This window comes from Carassius carassius, chromosome 5 (genome assembly GCF_963082965.1).
Source record: "Carassius carassius chromosome 5, fCarCar2.1, whole genome shotgun sequence".
NCBI classification, from domain to species: Eukaryota; Metazoa; Chordata; class Actinopteri; order Cypriniformes; family Cyprinidae; genus Carassius; species Carassius carassius.
Window position 1 is genome coordinate 21,587,103 of NC_081759.1, and position 18,044 is coordinate 21,605,146.

General features: G+C 37.6%; 1 protein-coding gene across 4 annotated transcripts in view; it reads left to right on the forward strand.

The window, feature by feature from the left end:
- The first annotated feature begins 9,634 nt into the window (after nt 1-9,634).
- The window catches only part of LOC132141009 (multiple C2 and transmembrane domain-containing protein 1-like), a 179,778-nt gene continuing 171,368 nt past the window's right edge, over nt 9,635-18,044 (forward strand). For 2 of the 4 annotated variants that reach the window (XM_059550146.1, XM_059550147.1), the window contains exon 1: nt 9,637-10,477. In XM_059550146.1, the coding sequence (XP_059406129.1) occupies nt 9,833-10,477 (645 nt within the window). In that variant the 5' untranslated portion in view covers nt 9,637-9,832. Of the gene's footprint in view, nt 10,478-18,044 lie in introns of all 4 variants that reach the window. The other 2 variants (XM_059550145.1, XM_059550144.1) reach the window with 2 other exon arrangements.

Here is an 18,044-nt window from a genome sequence, read left to right on the forward strand (position 1 = left end):
AAGGGCTTATTATGGGTATGATGACATCCTAATGTAAGACTTGCCTGACTGGTGCTCCCTCCTCATCTGCTCTAGTTCTTCTCTGAAGTACTGCTTCAAAGTGTTGATCTTGCTGCTGAGTTTGCTCTCTGAGTGCTTGGTCCTGTCAGAAGATCGCACCTTCTCCAACTGTGCCTCCAACCTCTCCAGATGACTAGAGAGAACAGCGATGTTCTCTTTTAGCTCGCTTTCCACTTCAACCTTAGTAAATATTTTGCACAGAGTATGTACATATAGTGTAACATGTCAATGGATATGACGATGTAAATGTATGTGGTATTGCCAGACTAGATCTGCTACACTGCTGCTGCAGAGCAAGTACTTTCTACTGCTAATAGATGCACAAACCTGCTGCTATGCTGCTGCATGAATAGCGATTCATAAATACCATATCAGACAGGTGGAGCTGGGGGAGGTTGAGGGTTTCTGAAGTCCACTGAACCAGACTATTTAAATGTTGAGCGAGTAAACTCAATGGCTGCAGAATCAGCTGAGGACAATTAGTTTGTGTCATGTAAATTATTTGATGCAAAGGAAATATCAGTCAGTCTCATCTAGTGTTTAATGACTGAACTATATACATATATATATATAAATTAGATATTATTAATGTCCATCCTTTACTAGTAGGTGTGCTCTCCACATGCTTTCCACATTTATACCACAGTGACGTTTCACTATGACATATATCTCACTTGGTTTGTTGACTCAGAAAGACGCATTCACACATTTACCACCCTATCCTGCAGCAGTGTGCACAGCTGCTGGCTGCTCTCTGTGTGTGATTGAACTGTGATCATCTGCTCCTCTGTCCACTTCCTCAGTCTCTCTCAGTTCCTCCACCTCCCTCAGACCTACATACTGTACATACATACATGCCACATTACATACTACAATTGCATTAATCTTCTATTGTATTAACTAATGCCATTAAGATATTGTGATTATGGCAAAGCTAAGTTATAAAATTAATTCAGACATCTTATGTTTACTGTTATGGAAATGTCAGGTCAGGTCAAGGTGTCTTTTTGTCTTTTAAATTTGACAAAACAATACTGATCAGTAGTTTGATATTTTTATATTACTTCTTCAGTGTTTGCTGTTTTTAAACTTTTTTAGTGTTTGGCAGAAATGTATAATGGCTTTTTAACTGTAGCTAAAACTGTACATAAACTGACTTTCAAAACTAACTCAACACTGAGGAATATTCATTAAAGTAAAAAGTGTGTCAACTAGCCCCAACCTTTAATAAAGGGTAAATTGTGTCAAATAGACATTACTCTCACCTTTCGGCTCATGCTAGTTCCAGGTTTTTTACTCAATGTGTTTATTTTTCTTTGGCCCATATGCTTCTCTTCATGGGTCACTGTAAGCTATCTTGACTCAGCACTATTACATAACAAGCAAAGCACAGCCAGCTAATTGCTTTGATTCTGTCACACCATGAAAGTAGGTTTTCCACTGGGATCACGGGCAAGGCTCTATTTCAGCGTACAGAAGCTGCCATCTGTGCTCCACAATGCAATCAGGAGCTTATATTGTCACCTTGCACATGCCATGATGCCCATGTGGCAGCACATAGACTGGCTTTTACACTATTTGGAGGCATATCTGGTGAATCATTGGTTCCCCTGTGAGCCATGTGGTGCCGAAACACCAGCCGCTTCTCAAAGTTTCCTATTTACATCAGTCAAAACAGAAAAAACCCTCCTGACAGCAGATTCGATAGAGTTGGCCGGGTGGGAAAGAATCGCAATAAGTGATGTCAGGGCTGTCAAGTCCCTTCACTATCGCCCTTCACATAGAAATTTTATTAAAAGAAACTAGTGGCCTAAAATAGATTTCTGCAACAGGTCTGATTATTGTTTCTTTTATCAATTAAATATAAGCAGTCCTGCAGCCCCAAAAAACATGAAAACATGTCTGCCAAGTAAAAATAAATAACTGAACATTTTTATTCACACTTCAGTATATTCCAACTTGGCATGTCACATTTGGTTATATGAGACATGCACGATTCAATGGTGTTTGGCCTTTTCTGTTTCTCATCTTTTCTCTTGTCCTTTGAGCATGTCAAGGAGCCATGTTTTTCTTGTATTGCTAAATACAATGACATTTTAAAAATGTACAAGAACTAGTGCCAAAAAACCCTAATAACATTCTATTTGAAGGAAATGTTTGCAGTATGTCAACTCAGCTTTAAAACAATAATTAATTTCTTCTTAGTGAAACTTTCCATATCAAAAACATTTTTGTACAATATAAATACTATTAATACAAAAAATGACAAATGGTTTCCTTGTCATTTTACAAGTCACAAAAGTAATCAGGATTTATTTCAAAAAGCTACAGCAGATGTTTTACAGTCAGTATATATTTGAAGTTATTGTTTTGTGAAACTTGATATAGAATGTATCTGCTGTTCAGAATTTGCACCAGTTCAAATCTTCAAAAAAGTTGTGTTGTGTTTTTAATGTCAATAAATTAAAATCAATTTTTGTATAACATTGTTAGTGGACATTGTTAATTGCCATTCCTTACATTGGTTAAGTGAATGATTCAATGTCTCATAAAGTACAAATATAAAAGTCGTCACTGAGGCGGACCCTTTCAAATCTTACTATTCAAATCTTAATACCCAAACACACTTTGGGTATTAATTAGATACTTTAGGATACTAATAGGCACTGTTTAAGGGTAAATATGGTACAAAGGTGTACCTTTTGAATTGGCACTGTCCTAGAGACTGCTTTTCAGAATCAGAATGAGCTTTATTGCCAGTTATGTTTACACATACAAGAAAATCATGAGATGGATTGCCTGAGCCCTGAAGGAAGAAACGGTTTCTGTGCCGGCCGTTCTGGTTTGTAGACCTAAGTTTTTTTCTGAGAGTGTACATGTAAACAATTTATACCAGTGACTACTGAGAAGTGTCTTTAATTGCTCTTACTTTAGATCCAGTCATTGTATCCTTTTCTGTAAATCTCCAGTGGCGTTCCTCTGAGAAATGAACTTCTCTGACAGTGACATCTCTAGTTTTCTTATATCCTGAGACAGCTGGCAGATGACAAGACAATATAAAATAAAGCTGTCATCACACTCACTTTACATGTCCTTCTAGCTCCAAACTGTATAAATCCATGCTGGTTAAAATTCTTCTACAAATATAAATTTGTTAACAAAGAATGTGTATTCTAAACTAGTGTTCCCATGTGCATTTGACACACACACACACACACACACACACACATTCTCCTTTCATTTTCAATTACCGTTATGGTGTGTGGTGCCCACTTCCCAGAGCTAATGCACTGCAATCGCTGTGATTTACTGTTACTCCCCACACAGGGACCATGCACAGACTTCAGTATTTGGATGACAATGCTGCAGTTTCCCCTGTGGAAGAAAGGCCAACACTCATGCAATTTCACATCTAATGCACATGCTGGCTTGGTCACAATATTATTTATTTTGTGTATGTAAAGGAAAATTTACCATACAGGCTATATATATTTTTTAAATATAGCGATACAGGTGACAGCGACTGACAAGTTCTGCTATCTCAGTTACATTCTCGCAGCTGATACCACAGTGGACTGTGACAATAGTGCGCATATCGCAAAAGCCAGCACTGCCTTCGGGCATTTGTCCAAGATAATATGGGAATAGCACAGCAAACGTTTGGACACTATGCAGAGTATAAGGCAGTCATCCTCACAGTTCTGTTGCATGAATATGAGACTTGGACCATATATCGCTGGCAGATTGCCAAACTTGATCATTTCCACATGAGCTGGCAGGACAAAGTCCCAAATACGGAGGTACTCCAGACCTGTGACATTACTGTTATTGAGGCCTTACTGGTTGCATTAGGATGGGCTGGACACGTTGTACGCATGTCAGATCTGAGCTTGCCAAAAAAGGTTTTTGTGGGCAGCTCCAGAGTGGTACACGCTCCCAAGGAGGTCAGTTCAAACATTACAAGGATGACCTCAAATTGTCTGAAACTGTGCAATTTGGACCCGAGTGATTTTGAAAACATGGTCACAGACAAGACCTTATGGTGAACAAAGTGCCATGCTGCTATATATTCCTTTGAGTCCAAATGGACTATCAGAGCAGTAGACAAACGAAGACGCCGAAAGTGAAATCTTCTTTAAATATTGTTTAAAATGTTCCAGTTTGGGTTTTACTGACATAGCAAAATATTCCATAATTTTGGCAACATTCATCTAAATGTGTAAACTCTTTTAAACATATTTTACAAACATATATTAGAATTGCTTAACCACTGGCCACTGACCTTTCAAAATAACCCTTTGGATATATTTAATTGATTTTCAATAATCAGCCTGTTTGATCTGTCTACTCTTTATTTAACACAACCTTTATTTTAAGAAAACTTTGTTCCTTTTGGTGTTTTCGTATTGTATTGCTTTTCAACTGGAAAACTTTTCTTCAGTTGCATTGTGCAGCAATAACATTTATATTTTATGTTTTTAAAAGTAAATGATCAGAAATAAAATATTTATACATCATAATTATAAGGTCATAGAAAGTATTTAAAGCAATTAGCAGTTATTAGCAGTCAATTCAAGTAAAAACATAAAGTAGTTTTTTCCATACAAGATACAAAGACATTTTTCCTACATTTTCCTTACAAATGAAACAAAACAAGATTGTGGAGCATTTATGGAACTTTAAAGATTTGACCTTTTGAAATAATAATAATAATAATTATTATTAATTAATGAATTAAAAAAAATAATTGTGTATACTGCAGTTTGACATTTTATAATCTTAAAACGAATGACGTCATCTGCCACTGTAACTGTAGAATGACTCAGAAGATGGCAGAGAACTTCTGAATGGTCACATCTTGGCAAGACTAGTTTAGATGATTTTGATAAGGGAGGAGTCAAAGGTCATGCAGCAGGCCAACATCTCCAGCATCTCAATTCATCTCGCCATTCCCAGTCTTCTGTGTCTATGGCTTAAAGGCATTTCTAACCCTCTGCCCACTATCTATTTCCACATAAATGTTTATATAAATAATATTTGAATAAACAAAAGCCAAGAAGACATCTCTCTAGTAAGTTAACAAGTTAACAGCTAAGCTGGTTGTTTGAAAATATACTATTCTAACGGTCACATCTATTTTCAGTTAATTTCAGTATCATGGACTTTTAATTTGTATTCATTAGTTCCTATGTTTTTTTTGTTTGTTGTTGTTTTTCCCGATCTTCCTTTGTTGTCATGGATACTGTGATTATTAATCTGTTCTGTTCAGCTGTTTCTATTATATACCTTATTCCTTGTGCTCCTAAGTTCTTGTGCATTTCCTCAGTTCAGTGTCTGATCCACTGATCTATAATATAGAACATATCTATAGATCAGTGTCTGATCACATTTGTGTTTTGGAGTGTTTACTGCTGCCAAGTTCAGTCTGGAACTTCTTCTGTATGTGCACACACTTGTGACACTTACACACATGAGTGATCATTTTATCTTCAGCCTCATTGTTATAAAACATCTTTAGCAACACAATCATAATCATTTATGAATCACTCATAGTATTGTGAAATAACAGCCTCTTTGAGTTCATGGTCATGTATTTACAATTATGACTGTTTTTGGTGTAAAAATAGCTAACATTATAAGGGGACCTCAGGGAAAATAAAAGGAAAAAAATGTAAGCAAAATGAGAAATCATTGTTTAATTAAAAATAAATTAGTTAAGTTAAGCTAAGCTAAGTTAATTTAAGCTAAATTAAGCTAAGTTATTTTAAGTTATATTTAACTAAACCTATTTAGTTAAATATATTTGGACCTCTAAATAAAATCTTGGTGTAAATAATGACCTTGCCACTCTGCCTCTGAGATCCCCATACCCGTCATGTTCTTGTGATCCAAGCTCTTGACTGCAAAAGTTGTCCCTGCAGCAAGGTTGTCCCTCTCAGTAATCTGGGCTTCCAGCACCTGGGGAGACAGAAGATTGTTCTGTCCTCACGGTCATATAACAGTGTGATTGCTCATATCAGCTGTAATCACAGTTTGACAGACTTCAGTATTTTTCCATTATAATGCCAGAGTAATTTTTAGAAGGATCTTGTTTTTTTCTCTTTTAAACAGCTTCTAAATTGGATAATGTACCTTGAGTACATATTTTATCATTTTAGAGGGAAGGACAAAAGTGGTTTAGCCCAAGCAATTAGGCCTATAGCATATTTTTCAGTTGCTAATCAAGCCTGTGTGTCTTTGTCACGTCATTACTTTTCAGGGACAAAAAAAAGCCTCATTCTGGTTATGGTGACTAGTGAGCTTTGATTTCTTTGATTCATTCATTTTTTATGCACATATTCTGCATAATGTATCCCATCGGGTAAATGGCTCTGCTGGCCAGCATCTTTCCTCAAATTGTACCTAATTCATCAAACATTGTAAAATTTTTGCTTTCACACTACCAGTCATCATAGTTGGGTAAACTTTTATAGTGGTAAATGGAAAATACAACAATAAAATTATAATATAATATAATATAATATAATATAATATAATATAATATAATATAATATAATATAATATAATATAATATAATATAACATAACATAACATAATATAATATAATATAATATAATATAATATAATATAATATAATATAATATAATATAATATAATATAATATATAGCATTTTGCACCTGGATGTCTTTGCTAGGCTGTTTGACTGATGAGCATTCATTCTTATATAGATTAATTAATTTTATTATTCTTTTATTTTATAATATAATATAATATAATATAATATAATATAATAAAATATAATATAATATAATATAATATAATATAATATAATATAATATAATATAATATAATATAATATAATATAATATAATATAATATAATATAATATAATATAATATAATTAATATAATATAATATAATAGTAAGTCTTTACAATTGTTCATGTTGCACCTGGATGTCTTTGTTGAGCCGTTTGACAATATGAGTTATGATTTGAATGTGGTTCTGTAGTTCAGTAGTTTTCTAGCAGACGACTCCATTATGACCGAACCCCGAGTTGCACGTAGACCAGTCACCACATCGTCCCTGATCTTCATGGCTTTTTCCAGTAGAATGCTCAGAGTTCCTGTTTGTTCATGCGGCTCTCCATATGTCTATTAAGCATTTAATTCAAAACATAATTACACAACTAGCTCTCATTTGCTAGAGCTCCATTTTTTAGGCCTTTAAACATAAACAGTTAAGTCCACAGAGAGTTTTTCAAAGGCTGGTCACCAGAAACTTGATCTCTTTATAAAATGGCAAATACAGTGTAATGTGAATTTTTTTGGTGTCACTTAATATTGTAAAATGTATAATACAATTAGTAAACAGAGCCTGAGAGCTATACTTTATGAAAGAGACTATACAGCCATACTGTCAAAATGAAGCTTAATCAAATGCATTTTGAAGCTGCAAGAATACAGCCCTGTTTTCTCTTACATTGCATTAAATGTAGTGAGCATAACTCAAGGGTTACAGCAAACTACATCAACTATCGATTATCTGCCGCTGAGTAGCCATTGGGAACTCAGAAACGAAGACCAGGAGACTCTTGGGTAATCTTCAGCAGAGTTCTTTACTGAGAACGCTCTGCATGGCTCTGCAGTCATCAAAAGTCCAACTTGTCCTTATACATTGTAGATTATACACATTTCTAGGAGGAGGGATACATGGAGGTGGAGACAACCTAAACAAAGCATGCAAATGCAATACAGGGATCAGCCTGATACTGGCCATTTTCCCATCTTTGATCTTGTCAGCATAACAGTGTCATTTAAATACAGAGGTGCCTGACAGTATCGCTGATACCTCCACATTATCAAAGAGACAAAAGGCACAGCTGTGTCTTGAGCTTAAAAGGCCAAATGGCAAGAAGAGCACAAAGACAAAAGGACATTATCTCAGACACCTGATTTTCCTGATTTACCTCAAAATGTATATCAAAACGTTTTCAGTTCATATGCTATTACATTGGAACCTAGATTTAACATTTTAGAAATTTGTAATCTCACAGTAGCCGTTTCAACCTGATGAATTTATGAATAAAGTATTAATTTAGCAGAGGTGAATCCTTTTGATTGAGCATTTACAGTTTTAATATAGCCATTCATCATAACAAAGCAACAATGATCTCTTAGCTACTGCATGGCATGTTCTGACAGGAGTGTGTCATTACTTGACAACTAGTTAATGCAGACAGTTTGCATATGGTATTTTAAAAAAGTACATCTGGTTGTCTAAATATAATGTAATTACTACTAATTAACATTCTGTTCTGCAAATGATGACAGCTTTAGGATGAAGCAGTTTATCATGCTATAATTGGACAAAAATGAAGTATTGAGATGTAAGCCAGACATCTCAGACTCCTCATTAATTCTCATGGGCTTCTCTGGCCAGAGTACCAGTAATGATTTCCCTTTTGTGATTTGTAACACATCTATTATGCAATAGCAAATGTACTCAGTATTCCCACGCTTCAAAGCTAAGTCGTGATGGTCTCTTCAGGAGAATTGTTAATGTCCTAATGTGTGCTGTTACTTGCTGTGTGTAAAATCAATTTGATACACAAACATTTTAAACATCACAGCTCAAATTCTTCAAACAGACATGCCTTTACAGCAGCTGTTACAGCCTTTATAGAATAAAATAATCTTTAAAAGGAAATCTGAGTGGGTCTTATTGTGGGTGGTATTCTCTTGGCTTTGCCTTCACTTTTAAACCGATAGTATGGATATTAACAATGCAAATGCTAGTAATAGTTATGGAAAAAGAATATGAAAATGATATACAGTTAAAACTTTTCAACTCTAAAGGTTTCTTTACACAGTCCAGGTAAAGCTTATATGTGCCTGCTCAAAATTTTGAGTAAATGTGCAATGGTGCATAAAAGCCTGACTAAATTATACCTGCTCAGATCCACCTCCGCTCCTATATCAAAGTAGTGTAATTGCTGTATAAATGCATTTATGCCTCTGTGCCACATTAGAAACAAATTCCACTCAGAAGCACTTCTCTGCCACCTTTGCAGTGTAAATTGGGAAAATGAGTTGCCTTACCTTGTATGTTAAAAAATTTAACATCATAATTTAAAAGACAATATATAATACCTTATTGTAGTTATATTGTAGATATTTTGAAGTTATAGGCTATATCTATCTATATCATTAGCATATACACAAACACACACACACACACACACACACAATTTGTCTTTGTTATTATTGATATACTTCTGTTGAGGCAGTTTTGCGTATCTGCTTATCTCTAAGTCTTTCAGGTGTGCCACCTGTATTATTATCAGCACTTTTTATAGTAACAAACAACAATATTTAATAGCTCCAATGGCTTGGATTAACATTATGTAATATAATGACATACTGTACGTAGACCTGTCTTGTAAAATTTACACTCACCAAATTCCTTATAATTACTGACTTTCACCATAGGGAGGCGTATATGCAATTATGTATTCGTGTACTGGCTATTTCTTAGGTTACTGTAAGGCCATTAAGTCATTAAAGAGTGAATCGGATGCACAGTCACGTTGATTTCACAGGTAACCCCTGTTGTTTGTTATTTTACCTCATGTTTTCTTCTATAGGGCTGTTTTATTAAATGAAAACAAATGGTCCGGTAATATAGGTTTTAGTGTAGACTTTAAGGTTAATGTGACGTGAAAGACCCTCTGAATTATGTCACTAGCAGGAGCATCACCGGATAAAGTGAATGTGTTGTGAGTCCCCAAGTGTCATTTGCGATCGAGAGCACGCGCTCCTGTGCACTCGCCCGCGCGCTTCAGTGTCTCTGGTGCTCCGCGCGCTGACAGCCTGCTGCCGCTGTTGCTGCTGGACGGGAACCATGGAGGAGAAACACAAGGATGAGAGCGCCAAAGACACGCAATCAACGTCCTACCAGAGAAGGATATGGAGGAATTTCCAAGAGAAGACCAAACCGTTTCTGAGCCCCAAACTGGGGTCCGTACGACGCAGTGGGGATGGTAAAAAAGAAAGCGGGTTGTGGATGTTTAAAAGAAAGAAGAAACAGGTCCTGGACCGAGTCTTCTCGTCCTCACAGCCCAATCTGTGCTGCTCAACTCCACCGTCGTTCGTAGGCGACAGGACCCTGTGCGAGCAGCCGGACTCCAGCGCCGTTAAAGGGCTCGGGATCTCACCGCTGGCCGCTGCTGATGGAGCTTCAGTCAGTAAACCGGAGATTTCCGTATCCGCGCACGGAAGCCCGAAGCTGCTGGTGTCTCATCTGGTGATGTCCCAGCAGAAGAGCTCGTCCTTGGGCTCGACGTGCTTCGAGAAGCTGGTGGTGGAATCGGCAGCATCCAGTGAGGATGACCTGGCCAAAAACACTAGTGACCTGGTAAGTGTGGTTTTAAAACACAAGATTACCAGGAAAATGACTGAGTGCGCTTTTTTTTCAAACTGAGAAATTATTATCTTTCTTCACACTTCACTGTCCCCTCATTAACTGACGTGCAAATTAAATATTGTCTGGTGATCTCCCATGTGGTTGACATTAAACATGTTGACTGATCTGTGTAAGTGACGGCGGTAAAGTTAGTTTGACGTTTGACATTCATTAGACATTCCTATTTAAAAAAAAAAATTAAACTCTTTGTGGCGTTTTTGTTTTGAGCCCAAACTAACTCAGAAAGTCATACATAGACGCCCTTTACATTGCACAAGGCTTAATTTCTAGGGGGAACAATGTAAAAAATTTACAATTTAAATTAATTAAACAATTTAAGTACGTGACATTATAACATAAAACCAATATTAAAATGTTCAGGGAAACATCCCTGTTATGAATTTTCATTTTATGTGTTTTATAATAATTTGACTTTTTATGTATGCATTAATATAAATACATTGAACGACATTCATCATTTGATCTAAAGGTATCAAACCAACTGTAAAATATACAGAATATTATTCCCTATATTTGCATTTGTATATTCAGACTTATAACTATTCTGATTAATTCTATATATTGTAAGAGAAACAGGTCAATTTAGCTCCAAGGGAATCATTTAAGATTTTAAAGGGAATTTGGACAGAATCACTGTTTTACAGCTGATCACTGAGACATCCTGCGATTCACTGAACGAGCCGTTTAACATCAAATCTGCACTGGATATTAATATTCAAAGTATAGTGAAAACACTATCAATTAGCACAGTAACAAGATCGGCAGTTTAAGACATTAACTTGTAAGCACAAAACACAAGATACTTCTCTTTTCAATATGAATAAGGCTTTATTAGATAAATCTAAGACATATAAACTAATCTAATACATAAACGCACGCACTCACACATTCACACAAGTTGCAGGAAGAGAGAAAGTTAGGAAAGAATCGTGGCTAAGTAGCAGCAGGCGTGTAGGCCGAAGCACGCTGGGACAGCACTCAAAGAACGCAAAATGTAAAGGCAAAAAGCATGCTAAGAGCTAAAACTTTGGGAGTATTTAAACTGGCCTTTTGGCCATACCTCAAATGTTGTCTTGACCAACTAGATATTGTCTTTGCCCATTCATAAATCGCATGTTATCTTATCAAGCACGTGGGACAAATTTTCCCGCTCTTGCAGGGTATAATTTTGGACATGATTCCTATAACAAGAATATGATACATTTGACAAATAACTGATGGTCAGAAACATTTCAAGCAAGAAGATTCAAACACACACATACTAAACATGAATATGAATCCTTAAGCTATTCAGTACCCCACGATCACAAACTCTCCAGTCCATCATTAGTCAGAGGTTATGACTAACTATTTAATAGACCGCCTCATGCTTGTCATTCTTTAAATAGTGGTTCTGTTTATCCCCTATGTAACAACTTGGTTAAAGCTCAAAGGTAATCTCAATCAGAGGTTATGGCTAGCACTGGGAAATATGCTATTCCAATCGTGTTTTACCTAGCCCCCTATAATTAATCTAATTATATAACAACTTGAATATAGTGAGACAATAACCAGAGGTTATGCTAGTACTATGAAATATGCCCCCCCCATAGTTAATATAACTGCATAACAACTTAACTAAAGTCAAGCAGTTAGTCAGGAATCTTTAATCTCAACAGATGTGTCTTGTGCTCCATCTAGCCAGAGATTTTGTATGTACTAACCCTGGAAGCAGATTTGTGGTAACATACACCTTCACTTAATCTACATGAGAAAATAATTTCAGAGTAAGTCAAAGTAAATCAAATGTAACAATTTATTATCAGTCAGGTAAGTATTATGCCAATTACATAGCCAATTCGAAGATATCAAATCAATACAAGACATTGAATTCTCAAAGATGAATCTAAGAGAATCTGGCTACAGAAGGCCCTGATCCTCTTGCAACATTTCCTTAAGTATCTCAGATCAAGACAAATATCCCCCGAGATGGAGACAGAAACTAACAATTAGAATTTGCATTAACTCAGGTCCCAAACCTGGGTGGTTTGCAACTCAATAGCCGCATTTCCACTGTCGGGCCAGTGCGAGCCAGGGCTTAAAGCGGGCCGGGCGGGGCTAATAGCCTCGGGCCAGTAGCACCGAGGCCAGAATAGCGCAGGGTTTCCACAGTGGAGCCTGAAGCTCCGCTGCGCGTCACTAATACACTCCCTTTACACGCCTCTCAGGAACAACGTCATGCTACCTCATCATTTCACCAACAAAGAGAAGTTATCTGAAAACTAAGAAGTCACTGGAACATGCACGATCACAAAACGAACATGATAAAAGCGGCCGTTTGTTTGCATGCTTTGTTATATATTCAAATTCAAAAGCATCGATGTTTTAACTATAGAATAAGTGATACATTGATCATATTGATTTAATTTTTCAGGACTCAAAATTAATCACACATAAATACACTTATTTCTATTTTATTTATTTTTAATGCTTATGAAAATAGCCTGCATTCAGTCGAGTCTGTTTCTGTTTATTTGTAGCCACAGTAGCCTATACGTCACATTTAGAATGAATGATAATATCTCTATTTTTATAAAAGCTCCCGAACAAAAAACATTATTATATTTTTTTTATGATATGGCAACGTGAGCTAAACTCTCGAGACCAGGCTTGTGACAGATAATATAAGTTACTAAATAAATACACGATTGTGATAGAGAATAAGAAGCTGACGTCTGATTTCTCCAAGCGGTCATATTTAACATGTTTACTATGGTAACATGTTTAGCGTGCATAGTCTTTTGTATCGCTTATAAATATTTCTGCCTTGTTTACGTGATTATAATCCACATTGGATCAAGTTATTTCAAACACTCGCTGCTGACTGAAAGTGAGTTTTGAGCTTGACTTATAGTAACTAAACCCTAAACCAACTTTTTTTAGTTAATGATCTATAAGAATGGGGCTTTATTAGTGCTTTTCATTGATTCGAGTAACTTTTTTGACATTTGAGTATAAAGTGTTTTAATTCTACAATATATGGTGTAAAAACGTGTGAGTGCTGCCCTCTTCAGGTTGAACGGTGGCTACTGCAGTTGATTTTTCCTATTGGATGTTGCGGTGGCAAGTGACGTAAGCGGTGGCAGGTGACGTAATTTATTTATTTATCTGTATTTAGTACAGTGGTCAGGATGGTACGGAGGTGTGTTGCTGGTTGCGACAGCACTGCTGGACTGCATAGTTTACCAGCAGACTTTAAAATTAAGCGCCAGTGGTTGCATGCACTTGGCCTGGAAGACCGCAAGTTCCCGCCTAGAGCTCGAGTGTGCAAACTGCGTTTTACACGGGATTGCTTCTCCAACGCAATGGAGGTGGAAAGGGGCTTCTCCACACAGCTTGCGCTGAAAAGCGACGCGGTGTGGGAGTTAAGACCGCAGTTTGAGCCAGCGGATCGAATTGATATGAACAGACACCTCGACACTAGAGATCTTCACGGGTCCAAAAATTCGTGCCCGAACCCGAAAGAGACCCGTAATGTACTACACCGAACCGACCCGGACCCGTCTAATATTTCAAAAACTGGACCCGGACCCGTGTAGATCCGAGAAATGCCTACCCAGACCCGACCCAGACCCGTATATTATTTGAAATCTGGACCCGAACCCGCGGGGAAGACAGACCCGACTGGACCGGACTGTCACATATTCCACCTTAAATTGCTATTACAAGTCAATAAACCTGTTGCGAAAAATACAGCTTTTTGTCTTACCTAATTTAAAGAGCAGGAGTCTCTCTTCCTTGTACCTGACTGCCTGTGATGCATTACAATCCTCCGACAAAAAAGTTATTCATGTTATTCCTCTCGTTATTCCAAGTCCAAGCTGAATCCACTCATTATTTCAGCTTCAAAAGTCCACTTGATATCACGGTGACGGATGACAAATGCTACTGTGCACATGTACATTCTGACTCGACTGGACAAGACTGTTTGCCCTTTTGAACTATAATAACGATCGCTTGTGCAATGCCATGGCCGCTGACGTTATTTATTTGCTATCGTCTGATCTCTGTGCTCTCTGCTCTGCATCGAGTCTGAATCTGACCACTAAAACTTTAAGATTAAACGGTTCATTTATAATATTATAAAAATGGGAGAAAATGTAAAACGCGGTTTGGCGGTCGAAGTGTCCCTCACTGGTTGCCATAGAAACATGAAATGCGCTCGAGACTGCAAATGTGTGCTAGCTGTATCAACCTAAAATGCTTTAACGCAATTTGAGCGTCATAGAAAACATTCATGTGACAGTTCACCTCAGATTGTGTTGCTGATTTGAAATATATTAAATATGAGTGTGTCAAGTCTGCAAGCATTAATACCGTGCGTGCACTTGTATTAACTCTGAGTCTGCGAGCTCTGCTTCTAAAAGCAGAGAGAGAGAGAGAGAGAGAGAGAGAGAGAGCAATCACTTTTTTTGGCTCACTCTTTTCTTTTCCTAATTTTACAAGTTGCAAGTTACAAAAAACACAAGCAGTGTTTGATCACGGCCGGGTGTTCTCCGAGTCTGATGACTCCAATCGCACGGGTATTACACACAATGTTAAACAGACCCGGGACCCGAGGTAATAGATTCGGACCGACCCGGACCCGGCTGATGATTTAAAATATAGACCCGAACCCGTACAGGTCCCGGGTTGGGTCCCGGGTCGACGGATCTCGGGTGCACTGTGAAGACCTCTACTCGACACCCTCCACTTCAGGTAAAAGTGGGGGAGAAAAGTCCTCTACTTCAAATGATCGCTCTGTTGCAAAGCTACTTGCGTCATTACAGTCACTCTCCATTTTAGCGTCTCTGACAGCAGCTGTTAATCAATCCGTCACTGCGAGTCTTAGGATCACGCCACACTTGCTCAGCCCCGCCCTAGGTTCGTCCCCTCTATCTCCGCTGTGATCTGCCCACTTTTCAGCATTTTTCAAATATTGTCAGTGGGTGGAGTCAGGCTGTGAGGAGGGGTTTTGTTACACTTTAAAAAAGTGTTTAATGCTGGTGTTAAAGCTGTTATCTTTCTGAAATGATCCGCAGCGCAGACGCTCTCTATTTTTATAAAAGCTCCCAAACAAAAATTATTATTATAAAATATTATAAAATATTATATTAAAAATTATTATATTTTGATGATATGCAACATGGAGCTAAACTCATGAAACGAGACGACAGATAAAATGTTACTTAATAAATACACAATTGTGCTAGAGAATAAGAAGCTGACGTCTGATTTATCCAAGCGGTCATATTTACCATGTTTACTATGGTAATGTTAATTTTTAGTGTGCATAGTCTTTTACATCGCTTATAAATATGTCTGCCTTGTTTAGTGATTATAATCCACATCGGATCAAGTTATTTCAAACACTTGCTGCTAACTAAGAGTGAGTTTTGAGCTCAACTTATTTTAAAAAGTCTTTAATACCGGTGTTAAAGCTGTTATCTCTCTGAAATGATCTGCAGTGCTGAGCTCTCTAGACGCGGAGAAACTCCGCCTTTGTTCATAACCCCTCCTCTAGCCCCAGCTGGCCCGCTTTGGCCCAAGGTTTTCGTCGGGCCAAAAAAACCTGGCTGTTGGCCCCGAGGAAGCCCCAGCGAGGCACGATCAAGCCCCGGAAGTGACAGTGGAAACGCGACTGGCCCTGGCACGCTCTAGCACACCCGGTTTAAGCTCGATAGTGGAAACACGGCTAATGGGAACAGAAGGTAATTTACATGGAGGACCCTGGGAAAGGGCACTCCCATTACAGTAAGCAAAATATCTCTTAACTCTTAGGATCTGTATTATCTTTTAGTCTGCTTTTGTAAGATTGAGACCATTGTACTACAACCCGAATTCCGGAAAAGTTGGGACGTTTTTTAAATTTTAATAAAATGAAAACTAAAGGAATTTCAAATCACATGAGCCAATATTTTATTCACAATAGAACATAGATAACATAGCAAATGTTTAAACTGAGAAATTTTACACTTTTATCCACTTAATTAGCTCATTTAAAATTTAATGCCTGCTACAGGTCTCAAAACAGTTGGCACGGGGGCAACAAATGGCTAAAAAAGCAAGCAGTTTTGAAAAGATTCAGCTGGGAGAACATCTAGTGATTAATTAAGTTAATTTATATCAGGTCTGTAACATGATTAGCTATAAAAGCTTTGTCTTAGAGAAGCAGAGTCTCTCAGAAGTAAAGATGGACAGAGGCTCTCCAATCTGTGAAAGACTGCGTAAAAAAATTGTGGAAAACTTTAAAAACAATGTTCCTCAACGTCAAATTGCAAAGGGTTTGCAAATCTCATCATCTACAGTGCATAACATCATCAAAAGATTCAGAGAAACTGGAGAAATCTCTGTGCGTAAGGGACAAGGCCGGAGACCTTTATTGGATGCCCGTGGTCTTCGGGCTCTCAGACGACACTGCATCACTCATCGGCATGATTGTGTCAATGACATTACTAAATGGGCCCAGGAATACTTTCAGAAACCACTGTCGGTAAACACAATCCGCCGTGCCATCAGCAGATGCCAACTAAAGCTCTATCATGCAAAAAGGAAGCCATATGTGAACATGGTCCAGAAGCGCCGTCGTGTCCTGTGGGCCAAGGCTCATTTAAAATGGACTATTTCAAAGTGGAATAGTATTTTATGGTCAGACGAGTCCAAATTTGACATTCTTGTTGGAAATCACGGACGCCGTGTCCTCCGGGCTAAAGAGGAGGGAGACCTTCCAGCATGTTATCAGCGTTCAGTTCAAAAGCCAGCATCTCTGATGGTATGGGGGTGCATAAGTGCATACGGTATGGGCAGCTTGCATGTTTTGGTATATGAAAGGTATATAAAGGTTTTAGAGCAACATATGCTTCCCTCCAAACAACGTCTATTTCAGGGAAGGCCTTGTTTATTTCAGCAGGACAATGCAAAACCACATACTGCAGCTATAACAACAGCATGACTTCGTCGTAGAAGAGTCCGGGTGCTAACCTGGCCTGCCTGCAGTCCAGATCTTTCACCTATAGAGAACATTTGGCGCATCATTAAACAAAAAATACGTCAAAGACGACCACGAACTCTTCAGCAGCTGGAAATCTATATAAGGCAAGAATGGGACCAAATTCCAACAGCAAAACTCCAGCAACTCATAGCCTCAATGCCCAGACGTCTTCAAACTGTTTTGAAAAGAAAAGGAGATGCTACACCATGGTAAACATGCCCCGTCCCAACTATTTTGAGACCTGTAGCAGAAATCAAAATTGAAATGAGCTCATTTTGTGCATAAAATTGTAAACTTTCTCAGTTTAAACATTTGCTATGTTATCTATGTTCTATTGTGAATAAAATATTGTCTCATGTGATTTGAAAGTCTTTTAGTTTTCATTTTATTAAAATTTAAAAAACGTCCCAACTTTTCCGGAATTCGGGTTGTACCATTCGCCCCGAGAGTGTTCAAATGATACCAAACATGACTGTAAATATCACTTGC